The sequence below is a fragment of the Ovis aries genome, chromosome 10 (assembly GCF_016772045.2).
Source record: "Ovis aries strain OAR_USU_Benz2616 breed Rambouillet chromosome 10, ARS-UI_Ramb_v3.0, whole genome shotgun sequence".
Lineage (NCBI taxonomy): Eukaryota > Metazoa > Chordata > Mammalia > Artiodactyla > Bovidae > Ovis > Ovis aries.
The window spans coordinates 25422606-25443909 of NC_056063.1; the positions used below are offsets into that span (position 1 = coordinate 25422606).

Genomic DNA, 21304 nt, shown 5'->3' on the forward strand with positions numbered 1-21304 from the left:
ACAAACTCAACTAATAAAATCACAATTTTTATAAAAAATGTTAATGGAAAACTTGGCCTTATACTTAGGAAAAACTGGAGCAGAGCGAATACAAAAGACTTCCTTACAAATTATGCATTTTTAGTGAGACTCATTATTTTGCTATTAGTGTAGCAAAATCAGGATTCGAAATCAAAGTTGAGTAGATTTTCAAGGTCTGCATGTTTTACATAACCTGTTAATATATTGAGACATGAACAATACATTTTATTATAAATACATCTTTAATCTCTAAAATATTTGGTATAGCTTATATGCTAATATAACATTTTCTTAGCTTAACAAATGACTTGGTCAGCACTTCCTGCCTGATATTCAGTGCTCAGCTGTTTTGGATGCTAGGGTTAATTTCCATAATAAGGATGACAGTTGAATTCTTTACTAGGGATTTTTAAAACCTCAAAGTTCTATTAAAACTGACTCCTCCCCGCTCCAAATTTCAATTCAAAGACAGTCTTTTCTGTTTGCCAGCAATTACCTGGCAGTTCAGAAGCTGTTATTACTTCTATTCCATTTGCTCATTGTAGCTAGTAATTAACCTCCTGTTCAAACATTTCAGTTTTCGTTAATTTGTATGAAATGAAGTTGATCTTCAGCATAGGGATGGAAAAGAGATGAAAAAGTAGAGCCAATTTTATTTTAAGGACTGAGGTCCTTTTAAGGACATGTTTTACCTGTTCACAGACATGGCTTTCCCATTCTCAGTATACATTTAAATTTAGAACATGACTGTGTTGTAAGATGAGGGACAGATGTTGGGGATCACAGGAGATTTGTGATATTTTAGCCCACTTGACCAAAGGATCAAGTGAGTCCAGTTTGAGAAGCAGTCAAAAATTTACCGCCTTTTAGGAAGTGTACATTCTCGGGTGGTATGAAGTGGATCTCTTAATACATGACACATGATGTATGTATGTTTGTAAAGTCACTTTCTGTGAATGAAAGCAGTTTGAATACATATGTGAAAGTAGCCAAAGTCTACTGTCCATTCATTCATTTGGGTGGGGGGTTCCCTGGTGGCTCAGCTGGTGAATCTGCCCACAATGCGGGAGACCTGGGCTTGATCGCTGGGTTGGGAAGATCCCCTGGAGGAGGGCGTGGCGACCCACTCCAGTATTCTTGCCTGGAGAATGAATCTCCATGGACAGAAGTGTCTGGTGGGTTACAGTCCATGGGGTCGCAAAGAGTCAGACAAGACTGAGTGATTAAGCATAGCACAGCACAGTTGATTTACAATATTGAGATCTGGGTTCGATCCTTGGATCGGAAAGATCCCCTAGAGAAGGGAATGGCTACCCACTCCAGTATCCTATCCCCATGGACTAAAGAGATGAGCGACTTTCACTTTCACTTTCTTTCCCACACCATTGTCTCCTGAAGGTTGGAGGAACTTCCCAACTGCCCCTGTATTGCATGCTAAGTTGCTTGTCATGTCTGACTATCTGCGACCCCATGGACTGTAGCCTACCAGGCTCCTCTGTCCATGGGATTCTCCAGGCAAGAATACTGGAGTGGGTTGCCATGCCCTCCTCCAGGAGATCTTCCCAACCCAGGGATTGAACCTGCAGCTCTTGCATTGCAGGTGGATTCTTAGCCACTGAGCCACTCCCCCACCCAAACCCCTCAAAGCAGCACCCCAATAAAGTTCACTATATGTTACTGCCACCATGTGGTTATATTTTTCCCCTACTCTCCCCAATCCTTGAACTCATGTGTCTAACAGAGAAAAATTTTCTTAAAATTACTTTCTCAAGCCTTTGTGTTTGTTTGTTTCTTCTTTTTTAGTACCTTCAGAGTTTGACACTAACTGAAAAATTTTTTAGACTTGGAAAGCTGGAAGAGGACTTGGAAGTTATTTCATTAAATCCTGTGTTACACAAATGAGGACACAGGTTCAGACTTCTCTCTCTTTCTAAATTCAGCTCCTGAAAGTGAAGTTTCAGAAATAAATCAACACACATGATGTCCAATTCCAGGATTTTACCTGAGAAAGTGACCATAAATAGCTTCATAGCAGTAGTCTGAATCACTATTATGCAGCTATGTAAAAGAATGTAGATTTTTAAAATATCATACAAAAATGTTCATAAATTTAGGATATAAAGAAGAAAAACTGTGTAGTGTGTTGCTTTTAAAAATGTTTATATGCTTAGCAAAAGCACCAATAAACAGTATTAAGTAGTTATGCATTATAGGATTAACTGATTATATTTAGATTCATTTGGCATATTTATAGTTTTTTAATTTCCTATAATATTGATTGCTTAATAAGAAAAAATCATTATTGAAGAAGTAAATTATCAGGGAGAGTTTCAGGATCAGACCAACAGCATTGTTCAATAGAACTTTCTGTAATGATAGAAGTAGTCTATATTCTCGCTGTCCAATATCACGAGTGGCCAAGTGTAGTGACTGAGTATTGAAATATAGCCAGTTCAACTGAAGAACTGAATTTCTAACTTAGTTTACATAGTCATGGGGCTTCCCAGGTGGCACTAGGTAAATAACCCACTTTGCCAGTGCAGGAGACATGAGAGACGAGGTTCAATCCCTGGGGCTGGTAGATTCCCTGGGGGCGGAAATGGAACCCACTCCAGTGTCCTTGCCTGGAGAGCCCATAGACAGAGGAGCCTGGCGGGCTACAGTCCATGGGGTTGCAGCGCCGGACACAACTGAAGCTGCCTGGTACACAGCACACACAGTTACGTCTTGCCAGCAGTTACCATATTGGTCAATGTAGGATTAGACTATGTTTTGGTAGCTGAGAACAGTTACAGAGTGTTGAGGCATCGTGGATGATCTAATTCGACTGTGTGTGCAAATGTGAATATCTGGCCTCACTTCCTCCTATATTATCCTTATATCATACTTTGGGATAAAGTACACTGATAAATATTGACACAAAGCCATCTGTTTAGTGCCAGTTCTATGAGAAGCATTGATTTCACCATGCAATTCACAAAGAGCACCCATTAATACATGAACAAGGGAAAAAATGCATTTTCCCTCATTAAAATGAAAAGTTCACCCTTTCCCCCAATCAGGCAATAATCTAGAGACAGAGCCAAAACAACAGAAAGATCAAGTTGAATTCTGTTCACCTGGTGCATTAATCAAACTTTTGCCATTTCATCTTATAGCTATAACTATTTACTTGGGTATGCTGAATGCTGGACTTATCTAATAGTTGGTATAAATTTCAGCTTAAGCTTTATGTTTTTCACTAAAGTTGTATTTTGGATTTTATGACCAAATTCATACTGTCTTTCCCTGATTTGAGAACTCCCTTCTTGGATTGATACCAGTGTTTATGAAATCTTCCTCTCTCTACCAATATTTGATCAGCACCCAAGATCTGTCCTTATTTGGGATCTGTTGTTTTGTTTCTTGCTTCCCAACTGATGAGACAGTTGATCTGTAGGAACAAAATTCTGCTTTCCAGAAGATAAGAGTTAATTTATGCAACAGTTTGCTCACAATTCTGCTTCTTGATATTATGGGGAATTAGTCATTTTTCTCTCTAATTCCTTTCACTGAGTAGGATTATTTTTTAATAGATTCCACATAGCACTTTCCTTCTTATTAATTTACTTGATAAAGCAAGAGCACTATAGTGATTAAAAATTCCAGAATTGTGCTGGGAATAACATTAGGAACATTATTAAGATGATATAGATTTTTCAAGTAGAAATTTTCTGAGAGAAAGCTTTATGATTTCAATGAATATAGAAGGTATACAACTAGAGTTATGAGTTATTTTTGGCTTTCAAATCCAAGAGAATTCATTTAGAACAAATTATAAATTTTCACTGAAGATGAAAAAGAAGAGAAATGGAGAGTTTGTAATTCAGGTCCAGGGGAGAAACAGGAAGCTATAGGGAGTTAGAGCAGTCTAAACAAGTGTTGCTATGCCAACCCTTCAGGAAAATAACCAGGAAACTTACTTACACAGTTAATGAAAACAAGTTCAAATAAACAGTGATAATGTAATGCATAATTTATAAATGGGATTTGGAAATAAGGGAATACTCTGAGCAATATCCGTGGTACTGAAAATAATAGATATTTTCTTTGTTTCTTTTGAATACACAATATTTTATCCCACTAGAACTGAACCATTTTTAAGTTGTCTTCGTTATGTAAGAAGCTGACTTTGGACCCTTTTACTGAAGAAATATGAGGGGGAAATTGTTTTGTTGTCAACAGAATATGAAGTATGGAAACTTCCGGCATTCAGATTAAAATTTCTGTTGATTTCATGTAAAGACCAAAGCAGTAGTGAGGAAGAAACACTGCGGAAAAAAAAAAAAAGAGAGAGAGAGAGAGAGAGAGCATCCCACTGGAGGAAATAAAAGGAGAAAAGCTTCTGAAGTTGGAGGAACAGGGCCAGGCATGTCCCCCAGATATGAGGGGTGTAATGTTTCTCTTTCCTTCTAATAAACCGCAATCTGTTGAGGACTGACCATCTGTCAGCTCAACAATAACAGTGATTTTCATGTGATAAATAAAATGCAAATTCTAACTCATTTGAGTAATCATCTGTTATAGTGTATTCTAAGGTGTTTCAGAGTGGAACTCATTTAAACATATCCATTTAAATTCTGATTTAAATCATTGATCAAAAAGACTTTGTTTAATCTTTTTAGTTGTTGTTGTTCCTATGAGCTGTAAATCACCCCTCTCTTCATTTTCCACTTTAAAAGTGCACTGTGGGGAAAAAATAAGGATCTGAATTATGTAAAACCAAAATTGCACACCAAAATTTTTTTTCTGATCATTCCTATGTTCCTTTGGGAGGAGAAAAGCATACATTACATGTTATCTTTGGAAAAAGCTTTTAATTTAATACCTGAAGTTTATTATATTCTGTATATAATAAATAAGAATTATTTTACTATTATGAAATATTGTTTTTCAGAACAGAAATAGGCATAGTTCCAAATTCTGATTTCCTTAGTAGCTTTCTAGATATGCCTCTAAAATACCTCAAATCTAGATACTATCTTTAACTTATTTGTAGAAATTTTTGAAAGTTTGAATGAGGGCTTCCCTGGTGGCTCAGTGGTAAAGAATCCGCCTTCCAATGCAGGAGACACGGATTCAATCCCTGGTGTAGGAAGATCCCATGTGCTGCGGGACTAAGCCCATGCACCGCAACTACTGGGCTGTGCTCTAGAGCCCAGAAGCCACAATTGCTGAGCCCACATGCGGCAACTACTGAAGCCCTACCAAAGCCCAAATGCTCTAGAGCTCATGCTCGGGAGCAAGAGAAGCCACCGCAATGAGAAGCCAGTGCATCGCAACTAGAGAAAAGCCCACGCAGCAATGAAAACCCAGCATGGCTGAATATGTAAGTAAGTAAAATTTGTTTCAAAGGTTTGAATGAATATATTCTTGCATGCAATGCCTTACCATGATAAGTTTGAATTGTAATTTATAAATTAATTATATTTTTGCTGTTGTTAGGATGTGTTTTGCAATATATATATATGTATGTATATATTACCAAACATTTTAGTTTATGTTTTTGTAGCTGATTCTTAAAAATTAACCTGATATTTATCCACGTTGAATCTCTATGTAAGTATTTTTTAGAACATATTTAGAATGAAGGTGAAATAATGATTGCTATTTTCTTTCTGACAATCTCTCAGACTTTTGTTAAGCTATAAGTAAGCCGAGTCTGGACTCATGGAAAGGCTCTTGGCTGAGAATCAGAACTGTACCTAAAACCATAAAGCTTTATTGCCCCTTCCTGTTTGTGTATTAATCTCATTATTTTTCATCAAATATTTATTAGGCACCTACTGTGTGCCAGGAGCTTATTAGGTATTGGGTTTGCAACAGGTCACAAGAGCAATGTGAGTTCCTGTCCTCAGAATTTCTGATCTACTCTCTTCTAATAGTGGCTGTGAATCAATCCTACCCATTGTCTTAAAGTCTCTACTGAACTCTAGATTTGAAGCAGTGACCTTTTCAAATACCTTTGCTCTTGCACAAGGGCCCAACCGCCTCTGTCTAGAGCACAGGTCACCTGCTATGACTCCGTCATAGATTCGGTGCTGACAGCTCTATTTAATTCTGTGTTATTGCTCAACCAGTGTCTAAGGATTAAAGGATCTTTATGAAAATCATATGTTTATTTCTCGAGCTCTAGATGGCTGAATATTACCTTATGGGAACATGTACTCCTCAACAATGGAAATATTGAAAAGGCAATTAAAATTTAATAAAACTGCCAAGTCAATGAGATTGATATCTTAGAGATAATTTCCCTTGCCAGTTTTTAGAAATGATATAAAAGTCATTTCAAACATCCTCAAAGCTTTTCAAATTAACTTACACTACAGAGATTTCATACAGGCTCTAAGAAAAATAGAATATTTAGAGGCTTCAGAGATTTTGTTGTTGTTGTTATTTATTTACTAAGACAAAGAAAAACACTCCAGAAAAAGGAACAGATTAAAAACAAAGTGCATTATCTAAATTTGCTTTTGAAAGAAAATTAAAAGGGCATGTAGGACTATTTGATGTTATTTCTCTTATTTGTGGCGCTTCCCTGATGACTCAGACAGTAAAGAATCTGCCGTAGTGCAAGAGACACAGGTTCAATCCTGGGTTGGGAAGATTCCCTGGAGAAAGAAATGGTAACCCACTCCAGTATTCTTGCCTGGAGAATCCCATGGACAGAGGAGCCTGGTGGGCTATAGTCCATGGGGTCGCAAAGAGTCGGACACGACTGAGCGACTGAACTCAACTGAGGTGAACTGACCACACATTTCATGTTAGCTGGAGCTTGTACTAAATGACCTTTAAGCTCCAATCAGTTCCTTTTCAGTGGAATTCTTTTCAAGGAAAAATATGTGTTGGCTTCTCATGATCTAAACTGACAGTTCTACTGTGAACTACTCTTGATGCAATCATACATACTCATAGATCAAAGCCAATTTCCTTTAACAACATATAAAAAGATAGATTTTTAGGGTGCTAACTGAATGCTTCAATCTGAGTAATGATTTTCATTAGTAAGTTCCAAATTGCACTATTAATCTTTCAGCTATCATGTTAGAATAAACACTGTATTATCCTATAATAAAACTCTTCTTAGAATTTCATTATATATCTCAACTTGTATCATATGTCAACTAGATTGTATTTTTGTTCTTTATCAAAAATTGCTAAGAAAATTATTACCAGACTTTACATAGTTAACTCATAATTCCTGATTTCTTTATATGTTTAATATGAAATGGTCCAGGAGGTGTTTCCACTGTCAAAGATGATAGTTCCTTTCAGTGATAACACACATACTGGAAAATTAACTATTCCTCCACAAAAACACCTCAAATATAGGAAAAAGAACCATAGGTTTTTTGCTTTTTTTGTTTTTCTTTATTTTAAAGACAGTTCTGCAGATTTATAGTTTAATATTGGAAGATTAATAAGGCTTTTATAATGTATACTCTGTGTGTGTGTGTGTGTGTGTGTGTGTGTGTGCGCATGCGCGCGCGCGCGAGCGCTCAGTCGTGTCCAACTGTTTGTGACCCCATGGACTATAGCCCACCAGGCTCCTCGTCCATGACATTCTCCAGGCAAGAATACTCAGTGGGTTGCCATTTCCTCCTCCATGGCATCTTCCTGACCCAGGGATTGAACCCATGTCTCCTGAGTCTCCTGCATTGCAGGCAGATTCTTTACCACTGAGCCGTGTATAATGTGCTGATACTTTATTTTTGTTTATTTTATTTATTTATTTGGGTGCTGGGTCCAAGTTGCAGCATGTGGGATTTCTAGTTGAGCCATGTGAATTCTTAGTTCCTGCATGTGGGATCTAGTTCCTTGACCAGATATCAAACCTGAGCCTCCTGCTTTGGGAGCATGAAGTCTCAGCCACTGGACTGCCAGGGAAGTCCCCAGAACCTTAGGTTTTTAATGACCATTCTAGAATAAGAAGAAAACCCTCGACTTGAGCAAAGCAGAATTAGAATCCAGGCACCAGCAGACATTGGCCCTGTCTCCTGGGAAAAGGGAGAAAACCGGGAAACTTTGTATTCTGATTCTTGCTCTGGGTCAAAGAGTAATATAAAAATTGGAAATTCCCACCTGAGAATTTTTAACTGTGGCCCTTTCACTTGGAATTGTGTTTCAAATCACACTACCTCCATTATCCAGGCCTTCTATAGGAAAATATACCCTCAAGTCAGAATTTAGGATTCCCCAAATCAGCCAAATGTGAGCTCCCAGTATTACCAAGCCTCCCAAGTCAGTCCCTGACCAAGGTCTGCCTGCCCGGTGTTGTTGGAGCCAATGGAACAAGACTGAATTAGATTCAGAAGCAAAGGAAAGCTTTCTTCTCTGACCAAATGAAGGAGAGGCAGAAGCCTGGGCTCTAGAGGACACACTCTCCCTGACAGGCCATGGGCAGGACTGCTTTATAGGGATCTCAGGGAGAGGTTCAGCGGGGTGGTGCAGCTGTTCTGTGCAGGCTGCCATCCCAGTGCCAGGGGTGCATCCTCTCTGCACCTGCCCCTCCCTGCACCACCCCCGCCATCTTGGCTAGAGTGTCCCAGAGCGCGCGTCTGCCCACAGAGCTGAGGTGCCTGCACAGCCGTTCACCCAAGGAACTTGGGTCTGATGTGCCAGGTTCAAGGCCAATGCATGTAGCACCTAAGAGCAAGTGACACTAGGCTGAACACAATAGGAAAAAGAAAAAAGGTTAGACTTTATCACCCAGCTTCTGATTTTATTCCCCAGGAATTATGTAATGGACTTTGCCAGTGACACCAACATAAAACAGCAAAAATTTTTAAAAATGGTGAAATGAGTCACCATGAGCAAAAAGTCGTGGCTGAATCAGATGCCAAAGAACTTCCGATATTGAAATTGTCTCATGGATAATGTAAAATAAATGTTTATAGAAGCCAGCCGTCAGTTTCCATGTGATTCCTCTAAAGGTGTCAGAAATATGAGTTAACAATAGCAGAGTATCATAAATGACCAGGATATTTGGAAAAGAACCAAAAATAACTTCTAAAATTAAAAATTTTGTCATTGAAGGAAGCAACCTAAGTGTCCATGGATAGGTGAATGAATGGATAAAGAAGGTGTGGTGTACATTTGTGTGTGTGTGTGTGTGTAAAGGCGTGTTATCCAGCCATAAAAAACTCGAAGGCATTATGCTGAGTGAAATAAGTCAGGCAGAGAAAGACAAATATTGTATGATCTTATTTATATATGGAATTTTTTTTAATGAACTTGAATACAGAGAATAGATTGGTGGATGCCAGGAATAGGAGTAGGGAGTAGGTGAAGGGATAAAGAGGGTCAAATGTATAAATGTATAAAGTAAGTAATATGGATGTAATAAACAGCATGGTGACTATAGTTAATAATACTGCATTTTATATTTTAAAGTTGCTCAGAGAGTAGATCTTAAAAGTTCTCATCACAAGAAAAATATATTCACAGATGATTTACTGAGGTCAAAGACAGAACTGAAGAAATTACATATGATATAGCACAAAGAGAAAAATAAAAGAGAGATCAGAATCATAGAGAATAGGACAAAAAATTGAATTTTACTTGGAGTTCCTGAAAGATAATAGGCAGAATAGGGCAGAAATGATGTTCTAAAATATAAGAGTTAAGGAACTGAATTGTTCACTTCAAATGGTTAATTTTTCTTCATCTCAATAAATTATTTAATATTATTTCTTAACATATATAATCTCTTATACATATTACACATTAAGGAATTTAATATATATGATACATATCTTAGGGCTTCCCTGGTGGCTCAGCGGGAAAGAATCTGCCTGCCAATGCAGGAGACACATGTTCTATCGCCGGGTTGGGAAGATCCCCTGGAGAAGGAAATGGCAACCCATTCCAGTGTTCTTACCTGGGAAATCCCATGGACAGAGGAGCCTGGCGGGAAACAGTCAGATACAATTTAATGACTAAGCGCACACACACACACATATGTTTATCAGATGAATAAAGCACGATATATCCCACATAGGATAAGTAGAAAGAAATGTACAATGAGAGAAAACAGAAGCATTGACAATCAACTGAGGTCTTAATAGAAGCCAGAATTGTGTGAAAAATATCATATCCTCAAGACGCTGGGAGACAGTCACATCAAAGTAGAGTACTTTACCTGGCTAAAATGTGACTCGGGAGTGTGAACAAAAGAAAGACATTTTCCTTTACTTAAGAAATACGTAAAATTATTCCACAAGGAAAAACTGAGATAAAAGAATGAATAGCAAACAAAGAAATTTGCAAATGTGGATAAATATATACAAATATTGTAACATAATTTAGGGAATGACATTTGGCGGGGTTATCAAAGCATTTAATCTACATCATAAATTTCTCCTCCATCACATTCGTTTCTCCTGTTACAGGATCAGTCCTTGGCTTCATCATTCAAAGATTTTTAACATGTGGCCTTTCTTTCTCCCCTTTTTTTTGTCTCTTTCAGTACTGTAGGCTGCAAATTTAGAAATGTAAGACTTTTATTCATGCTTTCAGCAACCATTCATTGAGTACTTGCTTTTCACCAAGGATTGTGCCAGGCAACTGGAAATAACCAAACAGCTTACTGTCTGGACAGATAGACGAATAAGGACAGGAAATACCATGTTAGAGATGCTGTCACCAACATATCCTAGACCCTTAGGAGAACAAAAGAGGGAGTAATTGATTATGAAACCTGAGGAGACTGGCGACAACTTAATAGAAAATGTATTTCCAAGCCAGCAAGGGAATCAAGGGCATTCCAGGCAAGAGGATACATGTGTGTTCAGAGAGGATTGGAGTGAAATCATGTAACATATTAGAGGAACTGCTAAAAAATTTCACATGGCCTTGGCATGAAAAAAAGAGGGGCCACCCCTAAAGACAGGGCCGGTGAGAAAGGCAAGGGTCAGCTCAGAAGGTCTGCCATAACTGGGAAGCTTTTGTGCACGTTCAGTCACTTGGTCGTGTTCAATTCTTTGTGACCCCATGGACTATAGCTCTCCAGTCTCCTCTGTCTTTAGGATTTTCCAGACAAGGAAATGGAGCGGGTAGCCGTTTCCTTCTCCAGGGGATATTCCCAACCCAGGGATCAAACTTGGGTGTCCTGCATTGGCAGATGGATTTTTTTTTACCACTGCACCACCTGGGAAGCCCATTTCAGTAGATGAACAGCAGGAATTACTGAAGAGTTTTTAAGCTGGGCAGTTACATGGTTAGATTTGCCTTTAGATATATTTCATGCCATCTATGCAGTAGGTAAATCATAAGATGGGATTTCCAGTTGAACACTAGATACAATTGAATGTCAGTCTGTAGAGCTGTCCAAGAAAATGTCTAAAAAGTTAGAGATAAGATCAGAAAATATGGTCATCCAACATGAAAAATGTAGAGAATTAATAAAATGATAAAGAGATCAGTCAGCCTCAAAATATTTTAAATATATATCATCACCCGAATGAGCTGACTAGAGATGTGATGTGTCAAGGACCAGACAGCCCTTCAGCTACCTGAGATGACAGCAGGTTGATGAAGAGGATCTGATACCTAGATAGATCTGTCTCCAGTGTTGCATAGAGCATTCATTGTTGGTCAACCCCTCATTCCCTTTATTCCACCTCTGCTCTCAGCTTCATATTTATTCCCTGGAGTGGATTCCAGGACAGAGTGCCCTTAACAAGTGGCAGGTACCAAAGTATCCTGAGTTATTGCTCCCAATATAAATTAATACCTTAATTTTCAAGTTTATGAGTCTCACTTTTGGTTTGAATAAATCAACCCCTGAGAATTCCCTCAACTTCAAACCCACTGGTAATATTTATTTTCCTCAGCCTAAGAAAGCTGGTGACTATGGATTCATCCATGGTAATTCTCACCCACCAGCAAGTTTTTCCTTGGCAATATTTCTATTGCAATAATAGTTATGATTACCTAATGTCCTAAGAAGCATCCATCCTCCTCTGAGATCCTCCAAGCTACATCCAACTCACCATGAAGAAAAGCTTAAAGAGATGAATCTCTGAATTTCTGTTCCTAAAGTGCTTAGTCATTCAGTCGAGTCCAACTTTTTGAGACCCCTTGGACTGTAGCCCTCCAGGCTCCACCGTCCTTGGGATTTTCCTGGCAAGAATACTGGAGTGGATTGCCATTTCCTTCTCCAGGGGATCTTTCTGACCCAGGGATTGAATCCTCGTCCCTGCATCTCCTGCATTGGCAGGTGGATTCTTTATCCACTGAGCCACTGGGGAAGTACCATGCTCAAATTTTAATTGATTGAACAGCTAGTTTCCTTTTACCCAAGGAACCAATGGTGACATTTTATAACACACTGGGAGATTTTTATAAACTTGTATTTTGGATCTATGGGCTTTGGATCTGAGGGCTTTAAAATAACAGAATGCTGAAATACATTAGCATTCCACATATTTTAATAACGTTAATGAGGCAGCTTTAGAATTTCGGTTGACTTATACCTTAAAACTTTAATATTACTTTTAAATTTTCTCAAATTTGTCATATTATAGCCAAAAACAGATTTTAAAATAATTGGAAGCATTTCAAACACCATTGGTCAACCTCCCAGAAGAAGTTGTGATCCTTATGTGTAATTACATTTCTATAGTTAAATCCACATTTCTTTTTAGTTATGTTACAAGATATTTATAGTATCAATTATCAGCTTTGGACTGTACTTGAATCTTGTCACTTTTTAAAGTTGTTAATGAGCACGATATTCTGTAAAAACCAACACTTGCATAATCACTGTACTATTGTCTTGCATCCTGAAATCATCACTTACTTGCTATCACGTTCTTGTATTTCTTTTCTTATTTCACAGCTATAGTATTAATTAGCAAATAGCAGCTTCACCTCTGGTCAATGCTTCGTTGTCCTTTAATTCCTTCTCCAATCCATATACCATTTTCAATACTGACTCCCTTACCTACGAGTCCCTTTGTTCCATTCGGTTAATATCTACCCTCATATTTCCAAACTGGGTCAACTGCCATTGATTTTAAGAACTGTTGTCATACTGCAATGGTGAGAACAAATTTTTTTTTCCCTGCGATATCTGAACATGTTGTGGTTTAAGTAGAAGAAAAAGGATATTTTTCCTGCTCCAACCACATCTTTTGGTGATTTCTTACTTCTGATCCCTTGGCTCCCGCATAGGACAGGGCTTGATTGTAGAGAAGCAGAGATGATACAAGAGCAAGCAGTGTGAAGTTCCATTCGATAGCAAGCATTTATTGAGCCCCACTCTCTGTGCAGCTTTGTCCTAGCATTCTGGGCAGTGGAGATGTTATCTTCTCTCTTTTTAAGATCAAGGACAGACCCACCCCCACCCAACTCATATCCTTGATTATAACTGATAAGAGTTTCAGGAGAATCTCCAGCTGAGAAGAATTGCAGCATGAGCAGTACCTGCCTTTTGCAGCAACATGAATGAATCTAGCAGATGTTATCTTAAGTGAAACTGGCCAGATAAAGACAAATACTGTACTGTTTCACTTATAAATGTGGAACCTTTAAAAAAAAAAGCTGAACTCACAGAAACAGTCACTAGGATGGTGGTTACCAAGAACTGATGAGTTGGGGAGATAGGGAAATGCTGGTCAAAGGTACAAACCTTCAGTTATAAAATAAATAAGCTCTGGGGATTGAAAGTACAGCATACAGCATTATGTAACTGAACTTTCCTAAGAGAATAGATTTTAAGCATTCTTACCCCCCAAAATGCAGTTATATGAGGCAATGGATGTGTAAATTAGCCTGCTTGTGAAGTATGTTGTTCAGTCAGGCTTCCCTGTCCATCACCATCTGCCGGAGCTTGCTCACACTCATGTCTGTTGAGTCGGTGATGCCATCCAACCATCTCATCCTCTGTCGTCCCCTTCTCCTCCCGCCTTCAGTCTTTCTCAGCATCAGGGTCTTTTCTAATGAACTGGCTCCTCACATCAGTTGGCCAAAGCATTGGAGCTTCAGCTTCAGCATCAGCCCTTCCAATGAATATTCAGGACTGATTTCCTTTAGGACAGACTGGTTTGATCTCCTTGCAGTCCAAGGGACTCTCAAGAGCCTTCTCCAACACCACAGTTCAAAAGCATCAATTCTTCGGCGCTCAGCTTTCTTCACAGTCCAACTCTCACACCCATACATGACTACTGGAAAAATCATAGCTTTGACTATGCAGACCTTTGTTGGCAAAGTAGTGTCTCTGCTTTTTAATATGCTGTCTAGGTTTGTCATAGCTTTTCTTCCAAGGAGCAAATGTCTTTTAATTTCATAGCTGCAGTTACTATCTGCAGTGATTCTAGAGCCCAAGAAAATAAAGTCTTGTCACTGTTTCCATTGTTTCCCCATCTATTTGCCATGAAGTGATGGGACCAGATGCCATGATCTTCGTTTTTTGAATGTTGAGTTTCAAGCCAGCTTTTTCACTCTCCTCTTTCACCTTCATCAAGATGTTCTTTGGTTCCTCTTTGCTTTCTGCCATAGGTTTATAAAGTATCCCTATGTCAAATAATTATGTTGTTCATGTCAGTCATATCTCAGTAAAGCTTAAAAATAAAGAGTAATGAAGCTCTTCTGATTGGGGTGAGATTTTCCTAGACCCACAGAACTAGATATATGGCATTAATTATTAATATGGGTATCATCTTTCTAGAGTTTACGAAATATCTTCATTTAATTTTTTCTCCATTTGAGATGTCTCGGACTTAAATAGACTGGGACTTAATATGAGACCTGAGAATGCGGTAGGCTGAATAATGATGCTCCAAAGATGCCCACAGCGTAATCCCTAGAACCTGTGAATAGTAAAAGAGACCTTACATGGTATAAGGACCTCATGAATATGGTTAAGGTAAAGATTTTGAGGTGGAGAGATTATCCTGGATTTATCTGGGTGAGCCCAGTGGAATCACAGAGTTCCTTATAAGAGAAACCAGAAGATGATGAGGATAGTAAAAGACTGGAGTGATTGGGAGGAAATGACTATGAGCCAAGGCATGTGGGAAGCCTCTAAAAACTACAAGAGGCAAGGTGGACTGTCCCCTGGAGGTACCAGAAGGAACCAGCCCTGTGGAGACCTTGATTTTAGCCCTATAAGCCTCATTTTGGACTTTTGAGTTCCAAAACTGTGAGATAATAAATGTATGCTGTTTCAAGCCACTGTATTTGTGATAATTTGTTGTAGCAGCAACATATTAACCTATAAAGCTATGAAATGTTCCTGTTAAGTGTTTTCAGTGCTAGGGTAGGATTGATATTCCTGGTACCCAGTGCCTATGGTGCTTATATTATTACTGTTTTGCAGAAAAATCTCAACGTTTTTATATCATCAAGTGAAGTGTGAGTGAAAGTCACTCAGTTGTGTCCAACTCTTTGCAACCCCATGGACTATACAGTTCATGGAATTCTCCAGGCCAGAATACTGAAATGGAGAATACTGAAGCCTTTCCTTTCTCCAGGGGATCTTCCTAACCCAGGGATCAAACTCAGGTCTCCCGCATTGCAGGCAGATTCTTTACCAAAGGAGTCCCCAGGGAAGCCCAAGAATACTGGAGTAGGTAGCCTGTCCCTTCTCCAAGGGCTCTTCCTGACCCAGGAATCAAACTGGGGCCTCCTGCCTTGCAGGCCGATTCTTTACCAGCTGAGCTATTCTTTACCTCCAGTACTAGTACCCTACTAGTACTTAGTATAGTAGTACTAGTAGAATTACTTAAAGTACTACTATAGTAGTACTATATACTGCTTATATCATCAAAGTTGATCTTCTATCAAGTCTCAGTATTTTCCTGACAAGAATGCAAGATGTCTTTGCAAACTAACGAAAAATGAAGTCGCTTAGTCATGTCCGACACTTTGCGACCCCATGGACTGTAGCCCACCAGGCTCCTCCATCCATGGAATTTTCCAGATAAGAGTACTGGAGTGGGTTGCCATTTCCTTCCCCAGGGGATCTTCCCAACCCAGGGATCAAACTTGGGTCTCCCTCATTGCAGGCTGACGCTTTACTGTCTGAGCCACCAGGGAAGCAAATGAATAGCTACAAAGGAAAATTTCTTCTTTTTAAGTTGCCAAATAGGCAATCTCTTTGGTCTTGGGCAAATTTTAAATTACTCCTAGACTAATTAGCATTTCCATGTTAATAACGATTAGAATTTCATTAAAAAATTAAAGAAAAGAAAACCCCTCAAGTGGGATGGAATGAATAGATCTTGAAATTATCCTGCTACTCTAAAATCTTATTTCCAATAGGGATTTTCTTGTTTAACATAGTTTCACTGAAAGTATAAACAGCTAAAATATACTCTATGCTGTAGTTTCTAACTAATGGTCCCATTTTTGTCTCTATTAAATCCTAATGTGATAATGATAGATTTGCCTTTTGCTAAAATCCCTTCAGCAAATTTCCAGTTTATGCAACTGAGACCAAAAGAAAATTGAATTTTTTCTGCAAGGAAGACTGTCAAGCTAATTTCTCTAATGCTGTATGAGTCACATAAGCCACAGTTAAAAGATTATATGTATTCAAATTTCAGAATTCTAGTGATTACTTAGGTTTCCTGATAGCCCTTCAGAAAGAGAAGTAGCAGCCAATTCTATTTTAGGCGACAGATACATTGTATTAGTTTAAAGAAAGTGATTTTTTTTTCCCCCACAAAACACCAGATGGTCACTACCGAAATCAGAATGATTATATTCTTTGCAGCCAAAGATGGAGAAGCTCTTCTATACAGCCAGCAAAAACAAGACCGGGCGCTCACTGTGGCTCAGATCATGAACTCCTTATTGCCAAATTCAGACTTAAATTGAAGAAAGTAGGGAAAACCACTAGGCCATTCAGGTATGACCTAAATCAAATCCCTTATGATTATACAGTGGAAGTGACAAATAGATTCAAGAGATTAGATCTGATAGATAGAGTGCCTGAAGAATTATGGACAGAGGTTTGTGACACTGTACTGGAGGCAGGATCAAGACCATTCCCAAGAAAAAGAAATACAAAAAGGCAAAATGGTTGTCTGACGAGGCCTTACAAATAGCTGAGAAAAGAAGAGAAGCACAAGGCAAAGGAGAAAAGGAAAGATATACCCATTTGAATGCAGAGTTCCAAAGAATAGCAAAGAGAGATAAGAAAACCTTCCTCAGCAATCAATGCAAAGAAATAGAGGAGAACAATAGAATGGGAAAGACTAGAGATCTCTTGAAGAAAATTAGAGATACCAAGGGAATATTTCATGTAAAGATGAGTACAATAAAGGACAGAAATGGTATGGACCTAACAGAAGCAGAAAATATTAAGAAGAGGTGGCAAGAATATACAGAAGAACTATACAAGAAAGATCTTCATGACTCAGATAACCACGATGGTGTGATCACTCACCTAGAGCCAGACATCCTGGAATGTAAAGTCAAGTGGGCCTTAGGAAGCATCACTATGAACAAAGCTAGTGGAGGTGATGGAATTCCAGTTGAGCTATTTCAAATCCTGAAAGATGATGCTGTGAAAGTGCTACACTCAATATGCCAGCAAATCTGGAAAACTCAGCAGTGGCCACAGGACTGGAAAAGGTCAGTTTTCATTCCAATCCCAAAGAAAGGCAATGCCAAAGAATGCTCAAACTACCCCACATTTGTGCTCATCTCACACACTAACAAAGTAATGCTCAAAATTCTCTAAGGCAGGCTTCAACAGTAGGTGAACCATGAACTTCCAGATGTTCATGCTGGATTTAGCAAAAGCAGAGAAACCAGAGATCAAATTGCCAACATCTGCTGCATCATGAAAAAAGCAAGAGTTCCAGAAAAACATTGATTTTGCTTTATTGACTACACAATAAAAAGCCTTTGACTGTGGATAACAACAAACTGTGGAAAATTCTTAAAGAGATGGGAATACCAGACCACCTGACCTGCCTCCTGAGAAACCTGTTTGCATGTCAGGAAGCAACAGTTAGAACTGGATATGGAACAGCAAATTGGTTCCAAATCGGCAGAGGAGTACAAGGCTGTATATTGTCACCCTGCTTATTTAACTTATATGCAAAGTACATCATGAGAAATGCCAGGTTGGCTGAAACACAGATTTCAGCCAGATTGCTGGGAGAAATATCAATAATAAATATCAATAATCTCAGATATGCAGATGACACCACCCTTATGGCAGAAAGCGAAGAAGAACTAAAGAGCATCTTTGTGAAAGTGGAAGAGGAAAGTGAAAAAGTTGGCTTAAAAGTCAACATTCAGAAAACTAAGATCATGGCATCCAGTCCCATCACTTCATGGCAAATAGATGGGGAAACAATGGAAACAATGACAGACTTTATTTTGGGGGGCTCCAAAGTCACTGCAGATGGTGACTGCAGCCATGAAATTAAAGGACGCTTGCTCCTTGGAAGAAAAGCTATGACCAACCTAGATCGCATATTAAAAGCAGAGACGTTACTTTGCCAATAAAGGTCCATCTAGTCAAAGCTATGGTTTTACCAGTAGTCACATATGGATGAGAGATTTGGAAGATAAAGAAAGCAGAGCACTGAAGCATGGATGCTTTTGAACTCTGGTGTTGGAAAAGACTCTTGAGAGTCCCTTGGACTGCAAGGAGATCCAACCAGTCCATCCTAAAGGAATTCAGTCCTAAATATTCGTTGGAAGGACTGATGCTAAAGCTGAAACTCCAATACTTTGACCACCTGATGCTAAGAACCAACTCATTGGAAAAGACCCTGATGCTGGGAAAGATTGAAGGCAGGAGAAAGAAACAACAGAGGATGAGATGGTTGGATGGCATCACTGACTCGATGGACATGAGTTTGAGTAGGTTCTGGGAGTTGGTGATGGACCAGGAAGCCTGGCGTGCTGCAGTCCATGAGGTCGGAAAGAGTCTGACACAGCTGAATGACTGAACTGAACTGATGGTCATTATTCAGGATAGATGTGGAACATTGTCTCAGGAGTCAGAAAAACCTCTTAAAAAAGAGAAATAGGGGTCTTCTGTGGTGGTTCAGTGGATAAGACTCTACACTCCAAATGCAGGGGGCCTGGGTTCAATCCCTGATCAGGGAACTAGGTCCCACATGCTACAACTGAGACCCAGCACAGCCAGATAATTCTGTTTGTTTTTAGGAGAGAAATAGGACTGTTTGGACTGAGGGTGGAAGAGGTCCCCACTGTGTCTGGCCTTGTTGACCATCCTCAAACAACTTCCAGAGATTAATGTTTTGGGATGAAAACTAACTCAAAAAGAAATCAAATATAAACCCCAAGGATAAAAAGGAAATACAGAGACTCTCCAACTCACCTCCATGGGTTTGCCACTGTAACCATAGCCTCTAGAACCGTCCTGGACCCGTGGTAGACCCTCAGTAGTGTTCTGGAATGCATGCATGAGTGCATGAATAGAAAGGGAATTTCTTCCTTGAATAGCTTGCTAGTAACTGCTGACCTGGAACCATGCCAGAGGGCTCTGTACATAGTCTGATACATGAAATAAAAGGTACAAGCAATGAGATGAGAGAATGGGATTGTTGACTCCTTGATGTTAGGCACCTTCTTAAATATGATGGGCATAAAAATGCAATAAAAGAAGGAGAGTAGCAGAGGATGAAATGTTTCTGCTTAAACCTTCTTGAATCCACACCATCAACCAGAAGTCCATACCCAGGACACAGAATACCTTGGCTGCCAGAGCTCAGAGTCCTAACAAAGCCTGACGTTTGGAGTCCAGTGAGGCATCCTGTGATGAATTATGAAAGACAAGAACTGAAAATAGATCTTCCCAAGAGGATGGTAGAGTTGTTGAATCTTGAACTTTCATACCAGTTGTCTAGTTAAGAGACTCCACATGCAGCTTCAGAAAAAAAGAGGTACTTCCTTAGAAAAAAATGCATGAATTGATATATGAGCACAGAAAGCTATTTTATATCTGGTAAGTCTCTCTTTTGAACATCATCTTTTGTGAAAGTTATAAACAGCAGAATTGCTACTTAAAAAGAAAAAAGAAGAACATTTTCCTCTGAGGATACAACCCTCAGGAAGACTGTCTTAACACCAGCAAAGAAGTTGATCTGGGCCAGCAGAGTGAGCCTGGCCTTAAGTGTATCTTTCCAGAATTCCTAACCATGCCTGTGTTCCGTTTAGCTAAGTAAGGGTCTCCATTTCCCTTGGAGAGTGAGGCTTTGAAATTAACACAAATCTCCCAGGGAGAAGTCACACTTGAAATGATACCAACCTTTTCTACTAGGACAACTATCAGAGTGGTCAGAGGGACAGGGAGCTAGAGTCTGACATCAGAGGAATGGGCCTGAAGGTGGGCTGAGGTCAGACTCTAATCTACCACTTTGCTTGGAACTGGCACCAGGCCTCTTCAATGTTATCAAGCCCACAGTGCCCCCTGCAGGGCAGAAGGACAGGAATTTGGGGTTTTTTTTGTTTTGCTTTAGATTATGCTACTGTCAAGTACTATTTTGTTAGAAATAAGGAGATAAAACTGTGAATTCTCTTAATCTTCCAAAACAGTGGGAATTTAGCTTTGCCAGCTTGGATTTGAGTTTGCAAAGCTTATAGTCAGCGAAAACGTACAGTCTGAGGTATGACAATCTTTTCTTTCAAAAGACAAACAAAAGTCCTGTAAATTTAAGTAATCTTAGAGAAAATATATAACCCACTTCCCTTCCCTTTAAGAGACATATTTTTCATCTTTATAACTTTAATGAATTTTAATTCTGTGTATGCTTAGTTTTAAATGGTTATAATTATATGTATTCTAAATGTCATTTAAATTTTTTTTTAATCAAAGTTTCAATGGCTACATAGGTCTGTTAAGTTGCTGGATAATAATTTACTTAATCAGAGTTTTGTACCTTGACACTTTGACCGGTATTTAATCTAAATGACTTAGATGAATGATTTGTTTCCCTTTGAATTAATTCTTTAAGGTAACAGGCATAGTGACTAGTGGCAGACGCATAAACTTTGGAGGAATAAAGGTTGAATTCAGATCTTGATTTGACTGCATTTAGGCAACGCTCTGTGGGGATATTAATTATTTTTTAGAAAGCTCAGTCATCTCTTCTTTGTAACGAGGCTGCTGCTGCTAAGTCACTTCAGTTGTGCGACCCCATAGATGGCAGCCCACCAGGTTCCCCTGTCCCTGGGATTCTCCAGGCAAGAACACTGGAGTGGGTTGCCATTTCCTTCTCCTAGTGAGACTTAAATGATAAAACACAAATAC

At 39.0% G+C, this 21304-nt stretch overlaps 1 protein-coding gene across 2 annotated transcripts in view; it reads left to right on the forward strand.

The window, feature by feature from the left end:
* Positions 1 to 21304, forward strand: part of SPART (spartin) — a 290314-nt gene that overhangs the window by 203924 nt on the left and 65086 nt on the right. For both annotated transcript variants that reach the window (XM_060394045.1, XM_060394046.1), the window contains exon 2: positions 5129 to 5393. In XM_060394045.1, coding sequence (XP_060250028.1) covers positions 5378 to 5393 — 16 coding nt within the window. In that variant the 5' untranslated portion in view covers positions 5129 to 5377. The remainder of the gene's footprint in view (positions 1 to 5128; positions 5394 to 21304) is intronic.